This window comes from Panicum hallii, chromosome 8 (genome assembly GCF_002211085.1).
Source record: "Panicum hallii strain FIL2 chromosome 8, PHallii_v3.1, whole genome shotgun sequence".
Classification (NCBI taxonomy): domain Eukaryota; kingdom Viridiplantae; phylum Streptophyta; class Magnoliopsida; order Poales; family Poaceae; genus Panicum; species Panicum hallii.
This window is the reverse complement of record NC_038049.1, coordinates 4,272,958-4,291,419: the sequence shown is the minus strand read 5'-3', so window position 1 is coordinate 4,291,419 and position 18,462 is coordinate 4,272,958. Positions and strand designations below refer to the sequence as shown.

Below are 18,462 nucleotides of genomic sequence, written 5' to 3'. Positions count from 1 at the left end.
GAGTGGTTCTGGGCAAAGGTAACACCTGCAGACATGCTAAATATACATCGAATCTACAAATGTTTTCACAAAAAAATGTATAATTATTTTTTGCGCCATCCAATTTAATATATTGTTTAAGGGAATTCGAATTAATCTCTAGGCGAATAAAACTGTAACAAGGTAAATGGTATGAAATACAAAGACAGTAAGACTCTGTTAGTGGGAAACACATAGTTTGTTTTCCTTTTTCCTTTTTTCTAAAAAAAGTAGGAAAATTAGCGAAACCCGTAAATGCAGCTTGCATACGCACACTTCCACGTTGCTGAGTTTACGTAAATCTTCAAGCGATGGCGTATTCCTCCCTGCCCCCCCCCCCCCCCCCCCCACACCCCCCTCCCACAGTACAAAACCCTACATCCCCAAGCGATGGCGGGAACCGCAATTTCAGTCCCCGCCCTTCCCGCCTCTCCCTCCCACTCCCTCCCCGTCCTCTCCGGCGATGAGCTCAGCCGGGCGCGGCGGCAAGCGGCGGGGCCCCCCGCCCCCCGCGCCCTCCGGGGCGGCAGCGAAGAGGGCCAACCCCGGCGCCCCGCAGCCGCCTCCACCCGCGGCGGCGGCGGCACCCGCCGCGGAGGAGGAGGACATGATGGACGAGGACGTGTTCCTCGACGAGTCCATCCTGGCCGAGGACGAGGCCGCGCTGCTGATGCTCCAGCGCGACGAGGCCCTCGCGTCCCGCCTCGCGCGGTGGAAGCGCCCCGCGCTCCCGGCCGACCTCGCCACCGGCTGCTCCCGCCCCGTCGGTACGACCCCGTCCCCATTTTCTCTCTCCGGCGCACCCTTCTCTGATCCGTGACTGGGTGGCTTGGGGGTTCCGGGTTAGGTTGTCGGGCCGTCGGGGTCCACTACACTGCGGGAGGGGACGGATTGGTGTTCGGGTTCAGTATTCATCTGGTGGATTAGGGGGTGCTTTGCTTTAAGTAGCTGTCAATTGGATAGGACTCTCGTATTTTTGGTAATGTGGTGTTATTTAAATTGTTTGATGCAGTCTTGGGCTCTGCAATTTTGTGCGGATACGCTTTTGGAAATGTAGTGTTGAGGAACTGTGAACCATGGTAGTTTGGTGCAGTTCTGGGCAAAAATGAGGAATTCTTCTTCGGATTAATACGCTTGCTTCAGTTAGATTGGCGAAGTTTTTTTTTTCTAATTTTGGGTCCTTGAGAAGGGCATTCAGTGTGTTTGGTGAACTTTAAAAACTGTGACTTTTTTTTCAACTGAAGTGAAATGTAACTAAAAACGCGCAAATGGAATCATGAACATGCAGGGTTTTGGGGTCTAAATTTTAGTACAATTTCTGTATTCCAAGGGGGAATCTCGTCTACCCTTAACTTTGTCCTGTAGAATTCAGTAGTCAAGGCTCAAAAATTCTGCTTGTATCACCTGTCAAGATGAAATGGATATTAGAATCATGATAAAATTTTACTTATTCATGACTGTCAAGATCATAATTTACTGTGGGGTTTTCCAATGGTCGTTCTTGAATTGATTTGTGAAGTGAACCTATTATCTATCAAACATACATCTGTATGTGTCTATACACTTTTGATTCACTTATGAGTTATGATCCTTCTGTACATGCTCAATGTGTATTCAGTGTCAATTTTCAATGCTAATTACATACATAGTCACATAGTTTTGTTTAGTTTTAACTTGTACTCCCTCCGTTCCAAAAAACAAGTCATTCTAGGATTCAAAATTTGTCCCAGAAAACAAGTTCACTTAGCCCTATTTAGAAAGTGCATGAGCATGTAAGAATCAACTACTGCCAAATATGGATAATAAATAGGGGCAAACATGGTCATTTTACCTTCTTGTTAATCTGTCCTACAATTTCTAGAATAACTTGTATTATGGGATGGAGGGAGTATGAACTAATATTTTGGATATTTGGCTTCATCTTACTCTTATTACTCTTCTATTTGTGTTGGATACTCTAGCTTTTCAGCAGTTGGAAATAGATTATGTTATTGGTGAGAGCCACAAAGAACTGTTGCCCAACTCATCAGGTCCTGCAGCGATACTTAGGATTTTCGGTGTCACCAGAGAAGGTAATGTCTCCAGTTGACTGATATCTTTGAGTAAATAATTATTATTTGTCATATGGCTTTTGCTGACCTGTGATGCTATCACTGTAACTTTTGTAGGTCATAGCATATGCTGTCAAGTGCATGGATTTGAACCATATTTCTATATTGGTTGTCCTTCAGGGATGGGCCCTGATGATATATCACGCTTTCACCAAACACTGGAGGTATGTACTTACAATCATACCTTAAACTGAGCTTTCTACACAAACAGAGTACTTTGGCAGTACATGTTTTCCTTATATTTTTCTTCAAAATGCACTACAGGGGAGGATGAAGGAGTCAAATAGAAGTAGCAATGTGCCAAGGTTCGTGAAGAGAGTTGAGCTTGTGCAGAAGCAAACAATTATGCATTACCAAACACAGCAATCTCAGCCTTTCCTCAAGATAGTAGTCGCTTTGCCGACAATGGTTGCTAGCTGCCGCGGTTAGTAATATTCTTAGGAGACAATACAATTATTATTGTTCATTCTTGTAGATTGACCTCGCTATCTTTTTTATTTGATGGATGTCCTACAGAACATATTTTCCGTTCATGATTTTTACATCATTCCTCTGGTCATCCGAAGTTACTAGTCAATTTCTTTCGCTTTGCTGGCTTAAATGGAACATGCTTGCATGTTGTAGGTATCCTGGAAAGGGGCATAACGATCGAAGGCCTTGGTTCAAAGAGTTTCCTAACATATGAAAGCAACATTCTTTTTGCCCTACGTTTCATGATTGATTGCAATATTGTTGGTGGCAACTGGATTGAAGTTCCTGCTGGGAAGTACAGGAAAGCAGCCCGCGTCATGTCCTATTGTCAGCTAGAGTTGGGTTGCCTGTATCCTTTGGCACTTAACTGAATGATTCATGCCATTTACTAAAGTGTGATGTTGTTCAGTTAGTCTACCTTAACCCAACTAATAGATATTCAGATTTGGTAAGCCATGCTGCTGAAGGAGAATATTCTAAGATGGCCCCATTTCGCATATTGAGTTTCGATATTGAATGTGCTGGTCGCAAAGGCCATTTCCCAGAACCAACTCATGATCCTGTTATTCAGGTTGAGTTCATCATTTTCATGTATCTTATACTTTATATCATTTAGTTCGAAATACAAATGTCTTTATCTTTACAATTTTGTTTTTCTCCTTCGAATTTTATATAGATAGCTAACTTAGTCACACATCAAGGAGAAGGCCAACCTTTTGTACGGAATGTCATGACTCTTAAATCATGCTCTCCCATTGTTGGAGTTGATGTAATGTCATTTGATACTGAGAGAGATATTCTACTTGCTTGGAGGGTAAGTAATGCTGTCTTTGGATTCAAACTCAGTTGAATTTATGTGATATGATTGCATATAGCCTTTATGAATGATAGTTTTTCCATGTTCCAGTATTGATGGTTCATTGTCTCTTTGCCTTTTGTATCTACAGTTTGTATTAATATTCCTTTTTGCTTGCTACCAGGTTAACATTCATTTTCGTGCTAAAACTAAATATACCATTCTCAAAAGGAGAAAAAGTTAAATACAATTATTCCTCAAAAGGAATATGACTGAAAATAATCTGATTGCTATTTGGAAATAATTTGCAGGATTTCATACGTGAAGTGGATCCTGATATCATAATTGGATACAATATTTGCAAATTTGACTTGCCCTATCTTATTGAGGTACAATTACCTTCTTAGAGTCTTCCTATTCTTACTTTTTGGTCAACTTGGTAACCAGAGATACTTCAGCACAACATGATTGCACACATTTGCAGAGGGCTGAGGTTCTAAAGATAGCGGAGTTTCCATTCCTTGGCCGAATCAGAAACAGTCGTGTTCGTGTCCGTGATACGACCTTTTCCTCGAGGTCACTTCCTGCAGTTCTATCATGAATGCATTTAATACTTGTTATATAGTCTCTATCAGTTTGTCTTTATCAACCAATTATTTTAGCCAATAAAATATTTATTATATACTGCGTAGTCCATTTTTAGCTACACATTTGTACAATGTCCATATTTTGGGGGCCTAACATATCATTGAGGCATTATGTTGCATAATCTTCTTGTCTGCTTGCATGCACATCTTATGTTTCATGTATGTGCTTTATTTGATTCTAGTAATTCTCTAAGAATATGAGCTGGTGTGCAAATCTTGCTCAGTTATCTTATAGTAGAAAATATTTCTCGTTTTTCAGACATTACAATACCCTATAAGGAGCACAAAGTGTTCATATTTCATACATTTCATTCATATCTTTTATGGTTATGCTTTCTGCATCATCATGATACCCACTGTGTTTCTATGTTTTTTAGCTTCAACCTGGTTGAAAAATGTAGATGATGCTGGATCTAGATCATGTGTAGGATTTCCACAATCAACAGTTATCAACTCTTTACTGTTTACATGGCATTCTTCTCCCATGGAGAAGAGTGAGGAAGTGAAATGTTGACTTCACAATCTTCTTCATTTTTTTTCACCCTGATTTAAAACATAGAAATACTTCAAGCTTTCATGACTTGCAAGGTGGAAATGAGAGTGTTGTGTAAAACATGGTAATGAAAGTGAAAGAACTTTCAAGTCTTTTTTCACATAAAAGAAAATAATAAGATAAGGTCCTTACACTTATGCAGGCAATATGGTGTGCGTGAAAGTAAGGATGTTACTATCGAGGGAAGAGTACAATTCGATCTCCTGCAGGTGACCTACTTTTACAATCACCAGTATTATTTTTATGAGATTATTTCATCCATTTCTTTATTTCACTACCTGTATATGACCCAGGCTATGCAACGGGATTACAAGCTGAGTTCTTATTCATTGAACTCTGTATCTGCACACTTCCTTGGGGAGCAAGTAAGTCCAAACATTTCAAGTGTCCTTAGTTGCTGTCAGCCATTGTACGTTATAATCACTCTGGTGCAAAAGTTACTTATATAATGGATGGCTTTATATGAATCCAAATATTTTTGCTGCTATGTTGCTAACAATGTTAGAATTTAATGTTCTTTCCTCCTTTTGAGAACATTCACCTTTGCTTTTCTGATAATTGATTTTGAGCAGAAAGAGGATGTTCATCATTCAATTATATCTGATCTTCAAAATGGAAACTCAGAGACACGAAGACGGCTGGCAGTTTATTGCTTGAAGGTCAGCTGAATGTTCCCTTTGTATTATTTGCTATCAAACTGGTGATGTTTTTTACAGAGTATATTGGTTAGTTGTGGTCAATTTGTTCTCTGATGTAGCTTCTAGGTGGCACCCCCCTTTTTATGTGATGTCCTTCATGTATGTTCTCACAAGCGTTTGGACTGATTTGTGCAAAGAAATAGTTATATAATGCTCTATAACATAAAACATGTACCTTGTCAATGTTCAAGCACCATTTGCATTATGAAAATTTCTCAGGAAGGCTATGCTGTTTTTGTAATGAATAAGCACAATTAAGGCTTTGAAGAATGATTGAAAGTGTAAAGCTCACATGAAAGAATGCTATTATTAGAGTGTGTAAGCTCATTGCTACCATTTTTCCTGGAACGTAATTCCATCTTGCGTTGCGTTTTGCCTTTATTAAAACAGGATGCCTATCTTCCTCAAAGACTTTTAGATAAATTGATGTATATCTACAACTATGTGGAAATGGCGAGGGTCACTGGTGTTCCCATTTCATTTCTACTTTCAAGGGGGCAGAGCATTAAGGTGAGACCAAAGCAAACCCTGCAGTTGAAAATTTCTCACTCTAGTGCCGTAACAATACTTTCATTTGTTCCACAGGTCCTCTCACAGCTACTAAGGAAAGCAAAACAGAAAAACCTTGTTATCCCAAACATAAAGGGTCAAGGGTCTGGACAAGATACCTTTGAGGGTGCAACTGTAAGTTGAAGGACATCATCTGCACTTTCTTAGCCCATTTGTCATTTCCTGTCTACAGCTATTGCACGTACTAGGATATTTCTATTTATAATGCCACAAACTTTATAGTTTGTACTGCACTCTGAGACTAACTTTACATTGCTTGCCTTGAACTGAGCGTATAGATATTTTCTATACCAAACTAAAGAAAATTTAGATGGCTGATTGCGTTATCTGCACTTCATGCAAATCACGTTGCTGATGCATATGGAATTGAAAGATAAACATGCTTTTGTGTATCCCAGCTATCTTTCTATCTGAGAGGAAAGAAAACCTTCATCAGTTTTTCCACCATTTTCTGAATTGGTCGTGCAGTGAACAATTTTATTCTTAGTTCTTTTGTACTATACATTCTTATTTTACTATAATTTATGTCTCCCATGAATTTTAGGTTTTGGAGGCAAGTGCTGGATTTTATGAGAAGCCCATTGCAACTTTGGACTTTGCTTCTTTGTATCCGTCCATCATGATGGCATATAATCTTTGCTACTGTACTTTGGTAATTATTCTGTAGGTTTCTTATGCTCGTATCTACTACTGCATGCTCTGAAAAAAGAACATTTGTTCTCTGCAAAGGATGACATTTGCTAGTTTTTATTTAATTATGAAGGTGCCCCCTGAGGATGCCCGGAAACTCAATTTACCTCCAGAAAGCCTCAATAAAACACCATCTGGTGAAATATTCGTGAAACCAGATCTACAGAAGGTAATTGCATCCTATCCTGATAAAAGGTGTTCTGGAAGAAGTGTTTTCTAACCAAGATGATAAACAAAATATCAGGGTATACTTCCTGAGATCCTTGAAGAATTGTTGGCTGCTCGGAAAAGGGCAAAAGCAGATTTAAAGGTATTTTTCTCAATGCTATCTGTAATAAAATTGTACTAAAGATCTTTTAAACTTGCAAAAGCTAGATATTTATTCAATACCAGGTTTTTGTCTATTAAAAACTCACCACTTATTTATTCATCAGGAAGCAAAGGACCCACTAGAAAGGGCTGTTCTTGATGGTCGTCAGCTTGCATTGAAAGTACTTTCATATCTTTCTTCTTCATCCCGTAAAAACATTTGTACATAAATCTGAACTCCTTGCAAAATGATATTTTTGAATGCCTTATGTTTCAGATAAGTGCAAACTCGGTTTACGGTTTCACTGGAGCAACTGTTGGTCAATTACCTTGTTTAGAGATTTCTTCAAGTGTGACCAGCTATGGTAAGCTTTACTTTAGCATAATCAAGGAATTCGACTTACGCTTTGCTACCAACTTGGACATTAAATTTCTTGCACTGAAGCATTTTGGTCGCACAGGCCGACAGATGATTGAACATACAAAGAAGCTTGTTGAAGATAAATTCACAACAGTAGGAGGTTATGAGCATAATGCAGAGGTAAAGCAGTGATTGCGGTGTTCCTATGTTGATAAGATTTGGCAGATTCCCTGTTAATTTTTGCTGCTTGATATCCCCAAGTTCAAGTCTTCAGCTTTTGCCCTTGTACTATGTGATACCTTGTATGCTCATGATTGATCTACAAACTAGTATATACTAGTATAAATAAATGGTTTGACCCTTATAAACCACTATGAAGTACCATCATAATATTGGGCATATATAAATTGCATTCATTAGCTTTAGCTTGATATCAGCAGTGATATTGAGTCAGAGCTTCTGGGATTGTATACTTATGAACCACAAGCATTGCTCAGGACATTGTTCACATGATATCCTTTGTTCATATGCTTATGTTCAGTTTCTTGGAGGTCTAAGGTATTAGTGCTGTAATCAATTTTTCGGTCTGCATGCATGCTTTCTTGCTTGCTTTTGTCCATGTGCTCTATTTTTTGGGATCAGAGATGCCTTTTGCGCCTATTTTCTGATGATTGATACAAAAACTTTGATGACTTTACAGGTAATTTACGGGGATACTGATTCTGTGATGGTACAGTTTGGTGTTTCTACGGTTGAAGATGCAATGAAGTTGGGTAGAGAAGCTGCAGATTATATTAGTGGAACATTTACTAAGGTAACCAGAGGAACACTTTACAAACATGGTGATTTGGGCAGATCTATACAACATTTGTTAAGTGGAACATTTGCTTGCGTGTAGAACTGTTGTAATTGATGCTCACTCGTGCTCTTCGTTTTTGCATTCAAGCTCCATCATGGCTCACCGCAACTGTTTTGGAATAGTGAAACCAGTTATGAGCATACTCCTTCTTTTACTGATACTGGTTTCTTGCTTTACTATGTCTAATCCTTAACCTTGTCAGCTTTGTGTTGAATTCTGATCTATTTCTGTCTATCCTTTCCTTCCCCATCTGGCTAAATTTATAGGAAAAGTGGAATTTTCTTGTTTGCATGTTTTCCATTTGTATTATGAAACAATGTGCTAAAAAATAGAGTGCAGAATTTGTCCACTTGATTTGTAGAAGAACAAAAAACTATCCGGAACTTTTAGTTAGTTACAAAGCAACTAGCTTTTCTAAACATAATTTGTATGATGCCCTAAGTGGTCCCTTGACTGTTCCTATGAATGGGTACTAACAGTGATCTAATCCTTGTGTGCTATATTCCTGTAGTGCATATTTTTGGAACTTAATAGTCAACTGACGTAAATGAGAAATGTTGTGAAATGGTCTATAACATACCAGCTGAGATTGATTGCTTTTCATCTAATCTCCCAACTCAAGTGTTACATTGACATCTGTCTTGCAGCCTATCAAGCTGGAATTTGAAAAGGTCTACTTTCCTTACCTGCTCATCAGCAAAAAGAGATATGCTGGTTTGTACTGGACGAATCCTGAGAAATTTGACAAGATGGATGCAAAAGGTATTTTCTTTTTGTGCTAGTCGTCTAAGATTGAAACTCCTTTTTTTTTTCAAGCACAGATGTTATGTCTTTCTTGACTTCATGGCTTGCACCTCTGCATACAGGTATTGAAACTGTAAGAAGAGACAACTGTTTATTGGTAAAGAACCTCGTAACTGAGTGTCTTCATAAAATACTAGTGGACCGTGATGTTCCTGGTGCAGTTCAGTATGTCAAGAACACCATATCAGATCTATTAATGAATCGTGTGGACTTGTCTCTTCTTGTTATAACAAAGGTGAATTAGTGCACAACTGACATAGAATTCCTAATAAAGATCAGTCCTCTGTTATATATTGCAACTTTTGTAACTGTTTAATATGCACAGGGTTTGACTAAAACAGGAGAAGATTATGCGGTAAAAGCTGCTCATGTGGAGCTTGCTGAGAGGATGCGAAAGGTATGAAACCTTGTTTCCATATCTGGATGATCTTCAGCCTATTCCTTCTTGATCCATGTCCTAGCTGCTGAAAAATCATGGCTTTCTTGAGCAGAGGGATCCTGCTACTGCACCTACTGTTGGTGACCGTGTTCCATACGTTATAATCAAAGCAGCAAAAGGAGCAAAGGTAAAAATCATCTGCATTATTTGTTGTTATATCATTCTGCGATACAGTGGTAGTATGTTTGATACATGTCTTTCTGCATGCAGGCATATGAGAAGTCAGAAGATCCAATTTATGTTTTGGACAATAACATACCCATAGATCCTCAATACTACCTTGAGAACCAGATTAGCAAGGTTTGTGCCCAACGCCTCCCATGATATTCAACGCTTCTAATATAATCCTTAGGAAAAATTTCTCTTGCAAAAAAATTATAAAGTGAACATGTTCTGTTGATTGTCAGCCACTTTTGAGGATCTTCGAACCAATTCTGAAGAATGCCAGCAAAGAATTGCTTCACGGAAGTCACACACGATCTGTTTCCATCTCAACTCCTTCAAACAGTGGGATAATGAAATTTGCAAAGAAACAACTTACATGTCTTGGATGCAAAGCTGTTATCAGGTAACTCTTGTAATGCAGATTCCTAACCTATGCACTCAAATAATACAGCCTCAAAGGACCGTTAACCATTTTACTGTGTTTTCACCCTGCAGTGGTGCCAGTCAGACACTCTGCTCACACTGCAAGGGAAGAGAAGCAGAGTTATACTGCAAAACAGTAGCAAATGGTATTAGACTACAGAATCTGAAATGATTCTCAGTTTGAAAGCACAATGTCTCCAAGCTCTCCTCTGACAGATCAAAATTTTGACATCTGCAGTATCTGACCTGGAGATGCTCTTTGGGAGGTTATGGACGCAGTGCCAGGAATGCCAAGGATCTCTGCACCAGGATGTTCTCTGCACAAGGTTTGCTATTTCTTCCATTTGACACTTGCTCATCAACATGTTGCATTCACATGCTTTAGACATGTTCACTCAGAAAGCTCAAAACCCTTCCTATGCAACCATGACAGTCGGGATTGCCCGATTTTCTACCGACGAAGAAAGGCGCAGAAGGACATGGCGGAAGCTAGGCTGCAGCTCGATCGCTGGGACTTCTAGCCTTGTAAGTTTTCATGTTAACAGGTCATATTTTTGCACTTACTGCGAAAATACTGCTGCGAGACATGTAAGATATAGCTACCGGATGGTGTGGTTGCATCATGATGTGCCGGCACAAAGGTGAAAGCCTGTTTTCCATGAGTCACTGAAATGGGCTTTGCTGTTCGATCCACTTGTTTAGGTTTGTTCTTAGCTGTTAGGAGTTTTGTATCTCCGCCTTGGTGTGATGAGCCACTGATGTAAAGATGTACATGACAACTCATCTTGTAACTTCAATCCAAAGGCTTCATCCTTTTTATCCCAGCACTTCACAAATCTTGTATGCCCGCATCGTATTAATACAGGTCGGCGTAAAAGCCTGCCGACTGCCGTAGTTCCTCTCCCATGAGAAAAAAAGAAAGAAAGAAAATAAAAGAAAAGAAAACCCAAAGGCTGAGGTGCATCTATTTCCCTTTCATGTGAACATTTTGCGACATCCAAGTGCATTCTTCATTCACCATCCTTTTTGTTAACCTGCCTCTTCATTTGTCTACCCGCACCTGCACGCACACATACTAGAGTCACTTGATGCTTAACGTTGCAAATGGAGCGTCTTCGTAACAAAATCCTTAAATGATGCGCGTGCAGCTTGCTGTAGCAGCGAACGATTCCCCCTCACCGTCGGAGATCGCTGGAATCAGCCTGCTGTCTGGTTAGGGGGATTAGGGCTGGAGTTGCTGGGTGGACCCGAGACCAACGATCTTAGAGCAAGGGCGTGTGGCGGCGGCAGGGGTCGCCCTGTTGCGAGGCCGGGCGGCAATGGTGCCGCCGGCTAGCGCAGGACAAGACAACCGATGGCTAGGGCGGGATAAGACAACCGATGGCTCGTGCTGGTAGCGGGGATGAAGAATGTTGGAGTAGTTTGGAAGGGCGCGGTGGATGGCTCGGTCGTCCGTGGCCGCGGGTGATGGGAGAGGCTGGCGGGAGCGTGGTGGACGGTCGCGGCGCTGTCGGGTGGGGGGGCAATGGTGCTGTGAAGCTTGGAGCTGGAGGAATGGTGAGCTAGGAGGAAGAAGAACAATGGAGCAGAAAGTGATAAGGGAGGAGGGAAGGTGGAGCTGACCGTTCGCTGTCGACGCGCTACCCTCCGCTAGCGGCCCCGTTTTCGTCGTCGTAGTAGTAGTAATAATAATAACAATAACGCTTTTACATTAAAAAAAGGTATCATTGCGCGCGAGGCTATTACCTGCTTCGGCGTCCGACATCGCCAAGTCTTCTTCCAATGCACTCCTTTCATGAAGCTGCTGGTCAACTTCTGTTGAAGAGCTGTTTATCTTCTCTTCCGGTCTCCTACTATATTACTATATAGCATGGTTTTAAATCGCCGGCTAAAATGTTTAGTGGCAGAACAGTCTTTACGGTATTTAGCGGGCTAAATACTATAGCGACTGCCCTTCCTAAAACAGCTATAGCCGCCTACAGCGGTAACTATAGCCGGCTATTTAAAACCTTGCTATTGCTGTATAGTCGTTCGCCGGTCGATTCCCTCTTCAGTTGTAGCATTGTTGCTGTTATGGCCGTGTCGCAGCTTCGCCGACTCGTCCAAGATGAGACCCAAGTTCAGCAAGGCCCGATCTGCGAGGCGTACTGGTTTTCTTCCCCGGATCCGGTAACCTCCGTCGCATTCCATCTGTTCCTAGTCTGAATTACTGCCGTTGGAAGTGCGCATTGTTATTGTTAAGATATAAAATCCCTGAAAATTGCGTTGATCTGTGGCATCTCAGGTTTCCCATGTCTGGTTTCCTTTCCTAGCTTATCTGATAGGGATGAACCAGATCTGAATCTCTTGTGGAGCGTTGATTGATTCTGTTCCACAGTCCTAGTTCTTGAAATAGCAAGCGTGCACAACGTTAACGTACTTGTGTTGTGAGACCACAGAAATGCATGCAGGCTCGCGGGCCCACGGACGCGCGCGAAGGTCATCAGAATTGCAGTTGTTGATCGTCGTCTGCTTGCCCCCAAAGTACTCTCCTTCCATAGTTCCACATATTTTCCTTTCTGACCTCATTAAAACAGATGTACTGCAAAATTGTACAGCTAGACAAATGATATTGTTGACTGGTCTCTTTCAGGTAAATGCGATATCAGCTTATAGAAATTGTACCTTGTTTAGGGATATGTTCGTATAGTAAGCAGTTCTGGATTAGCACAGAAATTTATTATACTGTTGCTTAACAAACTCAAGGAAATTTTGAATCGCTTGACACTGAAGCGTTTTTTCTCGCACATGTCGTCAGGTGATTGAGCTCACACGCACACAACAACAACAACAGAAAACCTCGGTGAAGATGAGTTCACAACCCTATGATGCTGTCAGGATAATGCAGAGATGAAGTAAACGGTTGCCTCGTTCATGTTTTCATACAAATTGGGAGTTTATTTCTGATTGATGCTACGAACACAAGCATTTCAGCTTATTTTGCTCGTTTTCCATGCGGCACCTTGCATATTTAGATCACCAGATGTATATTGTTCATGCGTTGCCGCGGTACGCCTGCTAGTGCATGATCTTCTAAGGAAAATAACCCAGCATATATCAATAGTTTTACCCTTTTGACCATCATCCAAGGATTTCCAAATATATGGTTATTGCATTACATTACAATGAAGTAGAGTTATTAGAATATTTTGGAACCTTGTGCTCAAGAAGCACACTCAGACTTTGTTCACATGGTATCTTGTTTGTAGTCTTCCCTTGTACTTCCTTTTTCTGGAAGGTTAGATATTAGTACTTCTGAAAAAAAACTAATATTCAGTACAAATAATCATTCTTCACACCGCATGCAAGATCCCTTTCCTCGTTTCTTTTAATTGTATCAGTCGATGTGCCTATAGTTAGTATATTCTTTGAGATTTGCCGTGCATTTTCTACTCATATTCTAATGGTTGCCACAACAATGTTTTTTTTCCCCAAGTGGAGCTTGCTGGATGCTGATAGGATGCGAGAGGTATGAATTCCTTGTTAAGGTATTAGACACTTGATTGCATTTTGCTTGTAATTTATAAAATCATGGGTTTTCTTCTTTTTTCTTGAGAACAAGAAAGTCATGGTTTTCTGGCACGAAGGTTTTTGTACAAAGCCGTTACGAAAGAATAGTTGAACGTGACCCTGCGGCGCAATTGGGCCTTAATCTTTTTCGTCTTTCCTGCTTCTGTCCTAGTTATGTATGTAATTAAGCCCAGCCCACCGCTCTTCTTTTTTCATGCGGAAAGGGAGAGTAGCTGTTACAAATGTTTCGACTACAAAGATTGATCTGGCACACCTGATTACCTAAACCTCCAAGCACGACCACAAAGACCATAACAGAACCTGAGCCAAAAGAGACAACCTCAAAAGCCTAACAACACGCAAAATGAATTACGAAAAAGATAGTATGGGATACTGTAAAAGTCCTCTTATAAGAAGTTTTCCTCCGGTGGTCTTGAACACCCAGAAGCTACACACGTACTCCTACAACTAGCTGTTCATCTTTCCAAAGCCAGTCGTCCAACCTTGTCTCCCGATCATGTGCGTCCAACAATATTCTGAATTTCTGCAAGAAGCAAAACAATTTTACATAGAGTTTAAGTAGGATCAAACTTGTTTTGAATTTCCATCTGACAATATAATTCCTAGATCGCCGCAAAGCAGAAACCCGATCAACTGATAATTGGCGCCCTCCCATCAGTAATCAAACATCAGAAAATCAGTGATATTCATAGTCACTGTCACATGACAGAGCCTCTTTTATGCAGAACCACACAAACTGAAACTATGCCATTGAACATTGAAATACAACATGGTTAGCATTTTCTGGAATGCCACACGACACAGCTTTAGTTTTGTTTCCACTTCGTTTCAGCTATCTCCCCGTTTGTAAACTGTCTTGAAATGCAAGCCATAAAAACACTTTCAATTTCATGGTAGCTTGCAATTAATCCTTAACTTTCTCTTTCTTCTACTAGTTACACCCCAGTAAGAAAGAAATCGATACAAGGACTTCCTGGAATAAGACCTGAATCTTCTAAACCCCACTTAATAGTATCTTGTTCACCATTGATAATTTGATACACTGCCTTATTCAGTAAGGATTGCGTGCAATGTGTTCCACACTTCGTTCCACTCATCGAACTCAGTATCCCCAAAACATTTTCTGGCATTCCACTGATAATCATACCAACATTCACTAACCAACTAAAGTACATCCCTAACTAAACGGCCGTGAGAAAAAAAATTAGAGGAACATTCATTAAATTTTCTCTCCATTAGGTACTTGAAAATTGCAGCCCATTGGTATATATTGTGTGAATTGTTCCTTCACCTTTTTATTGTGGATGTGTTGAGTATGGTTTTCCTTGCCCGCAGACAACTCATGCTGTGAGAACGTGTCATGTTTACCGGCATCTTCGCAATAGCTTAAGTAAATTTGGAATCTTTTACTCAAGACATGTTTTTTCCCAGGATAGCAACTTAATTGTTTGTACTTAAGTTCAACTTATTTGTCTGTGTACTCCCTCCGTTCCAAAAAAACAAGTCATCCTAGAAATTCTAGGATAAATTAACAACTTATTTCCTCGTGTGTTCATGATATCACGCGAATCAGTGTGGTGCGAGCATGCTTCGGTGCCCGGAGGCATGAGCATGGCGCTCCTCCTGAACCTCAGGCGCCCTGCGCGAACACACCGGAGCAGCCGGATTAGGGAGGTGGATTGCCGGGATGGGCTTCACCGCCGCCGTCGTCGTCGTCGGGCGCCGGCAGCCTTCGGGGTCGGTAGACTTGGCCCGGTGGAGGCGGCGGCCCTGTTCTCAGGCACCCGACGTTATAGCACCTCCCTGAGCATGACGCTGGTAAGCTGATCGGTGCTCGTGTGTGCCGTTATGCTGAGGCGCTGAGCAGTGCTTGATGGCTGCTCGCTCGTACGGCGTTTACTGAACCTTGCTCGTTCCAGCTACCTGTGAATGCTCAATTGTGAGCCAAAGGCCAATTTCATCCGACTTAACAAGGTTTGAAAAGTTGTAAACAACCAAGCATGCCCCAGGGTTTCGTCATACATGGTTATCGAGTTGAATCCGATGTTCAACTGGCACTGACACCCATATTAATTCCAACGTTGAACAACCTACAGCACTACAACATATCCAGTACTGATTGTATGTATTAACATAGTGATGAAGCATAGACACTGTTTGGTGAATAAGAAAAGTGCTTTGCAAGTGAATGAACATCTGGTGCTCCCTCAACCACGTTGCCAACACCAAGATTTTCACAAATTTCATTGCATGTTTTCATTATGTCTTCTGGTTCTTTTTTTAGTCAGCAACCAATGAAGAGAACCAGCTAGGTTTCCTGTGAATCAGATGACCTGGGCTTCTGTAGCTGCAACTGATGAGGCCTAAGAGCTTCAGCTACAGGTCCTGGCACGATCGAGGAGGAGCAGCCGAGTAAATAAGATCACACCTACTACAGCCATGGCGGCAGGTGGAAGCAGTGATTTGGGTGCTCGTCCTCTGAATTATCTGCTCACGCACCCATCGATAAATCTATCCTCGCACGCATGCCTTCCTAATGAACAATGATTTAGTCAACTCAACTCGCCGTTCTTTGATGGCTGGGTCAGGACAGAGCCGGCACCAACCCTTTTCATCCTGCCCATCCTCACCGAGACTCGCGCGCCGCCGCTCCTGGGCTGCAACCCCGACCCCAATGCCTCATAAAGCGGAACCCCCAACACCACAAGTTCTCGCCGACGGAAAAGGGCATAAGGTAAGAAGGGGTAGAACAAGCAAGGTAGGACGTGCTTACCTTAATCGAATCCTCCTCCGTTCTCTCGGCGTTCTTCTCGCGCGCCGGCGCCGCCCTCCGCTTCCGTACCCGTCTGTAGCACAATGGGCCGGAGGAGAAACGCTACAGAACACAGCCGGGCCGCACGAGGGGCACTGCTACATGTCACGCGCGCTGCAGCACAGCGATGTCGTCAGGTCCAGGTCCAGCGCAGTTGGCAGGGGGGTCATGTTTGAGATTCGTGCGAAATGTATCCAACGAACGGTATCTGAGCGTGTGGAGACCAGCGGAGCGCATGCACGGCTTTGGAGTGGAACATGACAGGTGTCATCACGTGGGTGGCCCCTGTGTATAGATGGATATCGAGATTCCACTTGGATTCGAAACTTTGATCTCATTTTGCTCCCAAACCGTAAATGCGTTTTGAATGTCGTTTGAACTATGGAGCTATTTAGAATTTATGCAACAAAACAAGATCTCACATGCATGTATTTTTATTTTTATTTTTGTTTTTAAAAAGTTTAGCATTCAAAATATACGCAAACAACATTTGGATACACATGTTCAGCATTTTGTATGTACAGTTTCAACATTTTCGTATAAAAATATTGAACTAATTTATCAAAAATGGTATGCTAAGTTTGAATAAATGTTGAAACTAGTATTTTAAAATGTTAACTATAGTAGTTTAGCGGAAAAGATCAATTATCGACACAGCTAGAAGAAAAAACAAAAAGAAGAGAAACATGCGTGCCAGTCTGCCACCACGCCGCACCAGTAGTGATTCACATGCAACTGGAGTACTGGACAGGGGCTGGTTGGCGACGGCCACCGTGAGAGCGTCCTCGTCGTAGCCGGGCACCTCGTAGCCGCTGATCGCGACCGCCGGCTCGACGGACTGGCACATGTTCTGGCTGGCGGTGTACGGGTAGGAGTCCTCGGCAGCGATGCCGCCGATATACTCGAAGGCGCTATCCATGCGGCCGCCGTTGCAGCCGTAGTTCCCGTCCGCGGAGCAGTCCAGCACCTGCTGCTCCGACAGCGGCACCAGCTCGCCGGTCTTGATCTGGTGGATGCCCTCGACGGCCGCCACCGCCGAGAACGCCCAGCAACAGCCTGCCAATTGTTCACGAGTAATTCGGTGTTGGATCCACACACGTGCTCGATCTTATGAACAATTTCATCGATCTTCAGAACAATTTCACTAGTGTATGGAAAACATTATTCGTGTAATAATTCATTATGCACTTACCGCAATCCTCTTGATTCTTGACACCGGTGACTGCACCTTTCTGCCTCCAGTCAACCTCCGCCTGCTGGTCCGGCTCTGACAGTGTAGCATTCTCGTACTTGAAACCGGGCATGCTCGTGCCTGCTGCAGCCGGCACGGCCTTGTACCGGGTGTACCTCGACATGAACTCGTCGTGGGTCATGTCGGCGAACCCATTGATGGCCAGCCGATACAGCTTGCCGCCTGCGGCATCGGAGCTGTCAACGAAGGCGGCGTTCGCCATGAATACCTGGAACCGGCGTGCTTCCTCGGCCACGTCCTTTTAGGTGCGGCCGTGCTCCGCCATCCACCCCTCGAACCTCGCCTTCATAGCAGCGTCCTCGCCAACAAAGCCGCTGCCGGGCAGATCCCGCGCAGCGACCGGGCAGCAGATGCAGTTTGCAATGGTTAGAACAGCGAGCAGAATCAGTGCCACCGTGATCAGAGGCTTCTTGTCGCAAGTGTAGGGCGCCATGCTTGTTGCTAGCTGTTAGATGACGTGTGTGAGTGAGAATGAAGCTAGGGATCAGGTGGAGACTGGAGAGTGTATTGTTGGTCTGATGAGTCCATGAGCAGGATGCCAGGGGGCTTAAATAGAAGCATTGTGCAGCAAGTCCTAGCTTATGCACCTACGTTCATTCATAAGTCCTAACATGCATCAAAAACTAAACTTAAATAGAAGCGCCGGCGAAGTCTGAGAGGCGCCGATGCCGAGCTTGGCCGCACGCCGCGGGAGAAGCGTCGGCCATGGTGGCGACGCTGCGGGAGGAGCTGGCGGGAGGGGCGTGTTGCGACGGGGCGATTCGCTGGGTATTGTTGGGTCAGGCAAGGATAAGAACATAAATTCTTGTAGCTTCCTATTAAAATCGAATATTATAATGGATTTAGTATTTTGTAGCAAATTACCACCATTGAACGGTGTCTTGCAGTAAAGATATCATTTTTTAGTGGCTCGT

General features: G+C 42.6%; 1 protein-coding gene and 1 pseudogene across 1 annotated transcript; one reads left to right on the top strand and one right to left on the bottom strand.

The window, feature by feature from the left end:
• Positions 1-435: 435 nt before the first annotated feature.
• On the top strand, positions 436-10,741 carry LOC112901890 (DNA polymerase delta catalytic subunit). The gene is made up of 30 exons (XM_025970753.1): positions 436-785; positions 1,980-2,090; positions 2,187-2,293; positions 2,394-2,553; positions 2,754-2,949; positions 3,036-3,171; positions 3,277-3,414; positions 3,708-3,785; positions 3,881-3,972; positions 4,739-4,805; positions 4,890-4,961; positions 5,169-5,255; positions 5,685-5,804; positions 5,880-5,978; positions 6,409-6,516; positions 6,628-6,723; positions 6,799-6,864; positions 6,989-7,045; positions 7,141-7,228; positions 7,325-7,404; positions 7,925-8,038; positions 8,731-8,845; positions 8,950-9,122; positions 9,213-9,284; positions 9,379-9,453; positions 9,537-9,626; positions 9,734-9,894; positions 9,987-10,060; positions 10,153-10,240; positions 10,348-10,741. The coding sequence occupies exons 1-30, from the start codon at positions 482-484 to the stop codon at positions 10,433-10,435; spliced, it is 3,312 nt and encodes a 1,103-aa protein (XP_025826538.1). The 5' UTR covers positions 436-481; the 3' UTR covers positions 10,436-10,741.
• Positions 10,742-12,721: 1,980 nt separating this feature from the next.
• LOC112903528 lies at positions 12,722-17,981 on the bottom strand (annotated as a pseudogene).
• Positions 17,982-18,462: the final 481 nt, after the last annotated feature.

Excerpts from the sequence above, each read along its gene's own strand:
- LOC112901890 (XM_025970753.1), top strand. The coding sequence starts at position 482 with ATGAGCTCAGCCGGGCGCGGCGGCAAGCGGCGGGGCCCCCCGCCCCCC. Across the intron at positions 9,627-9,733 it reads TTGAGAACCAGATTAGCAAG|CCACTTTTGAGGATCTTCGA; the intron begins GTTTGTGCCCAA and ends GTTGATTGTCAG. Across the intron at positions 10,241-10,347 it reads CAGGATGTTCTCTGCACAAG|TCGGGATTGCCCGATTTTCT; the intron begins GTTTGCTATTTC and ends CAACCATGACAG.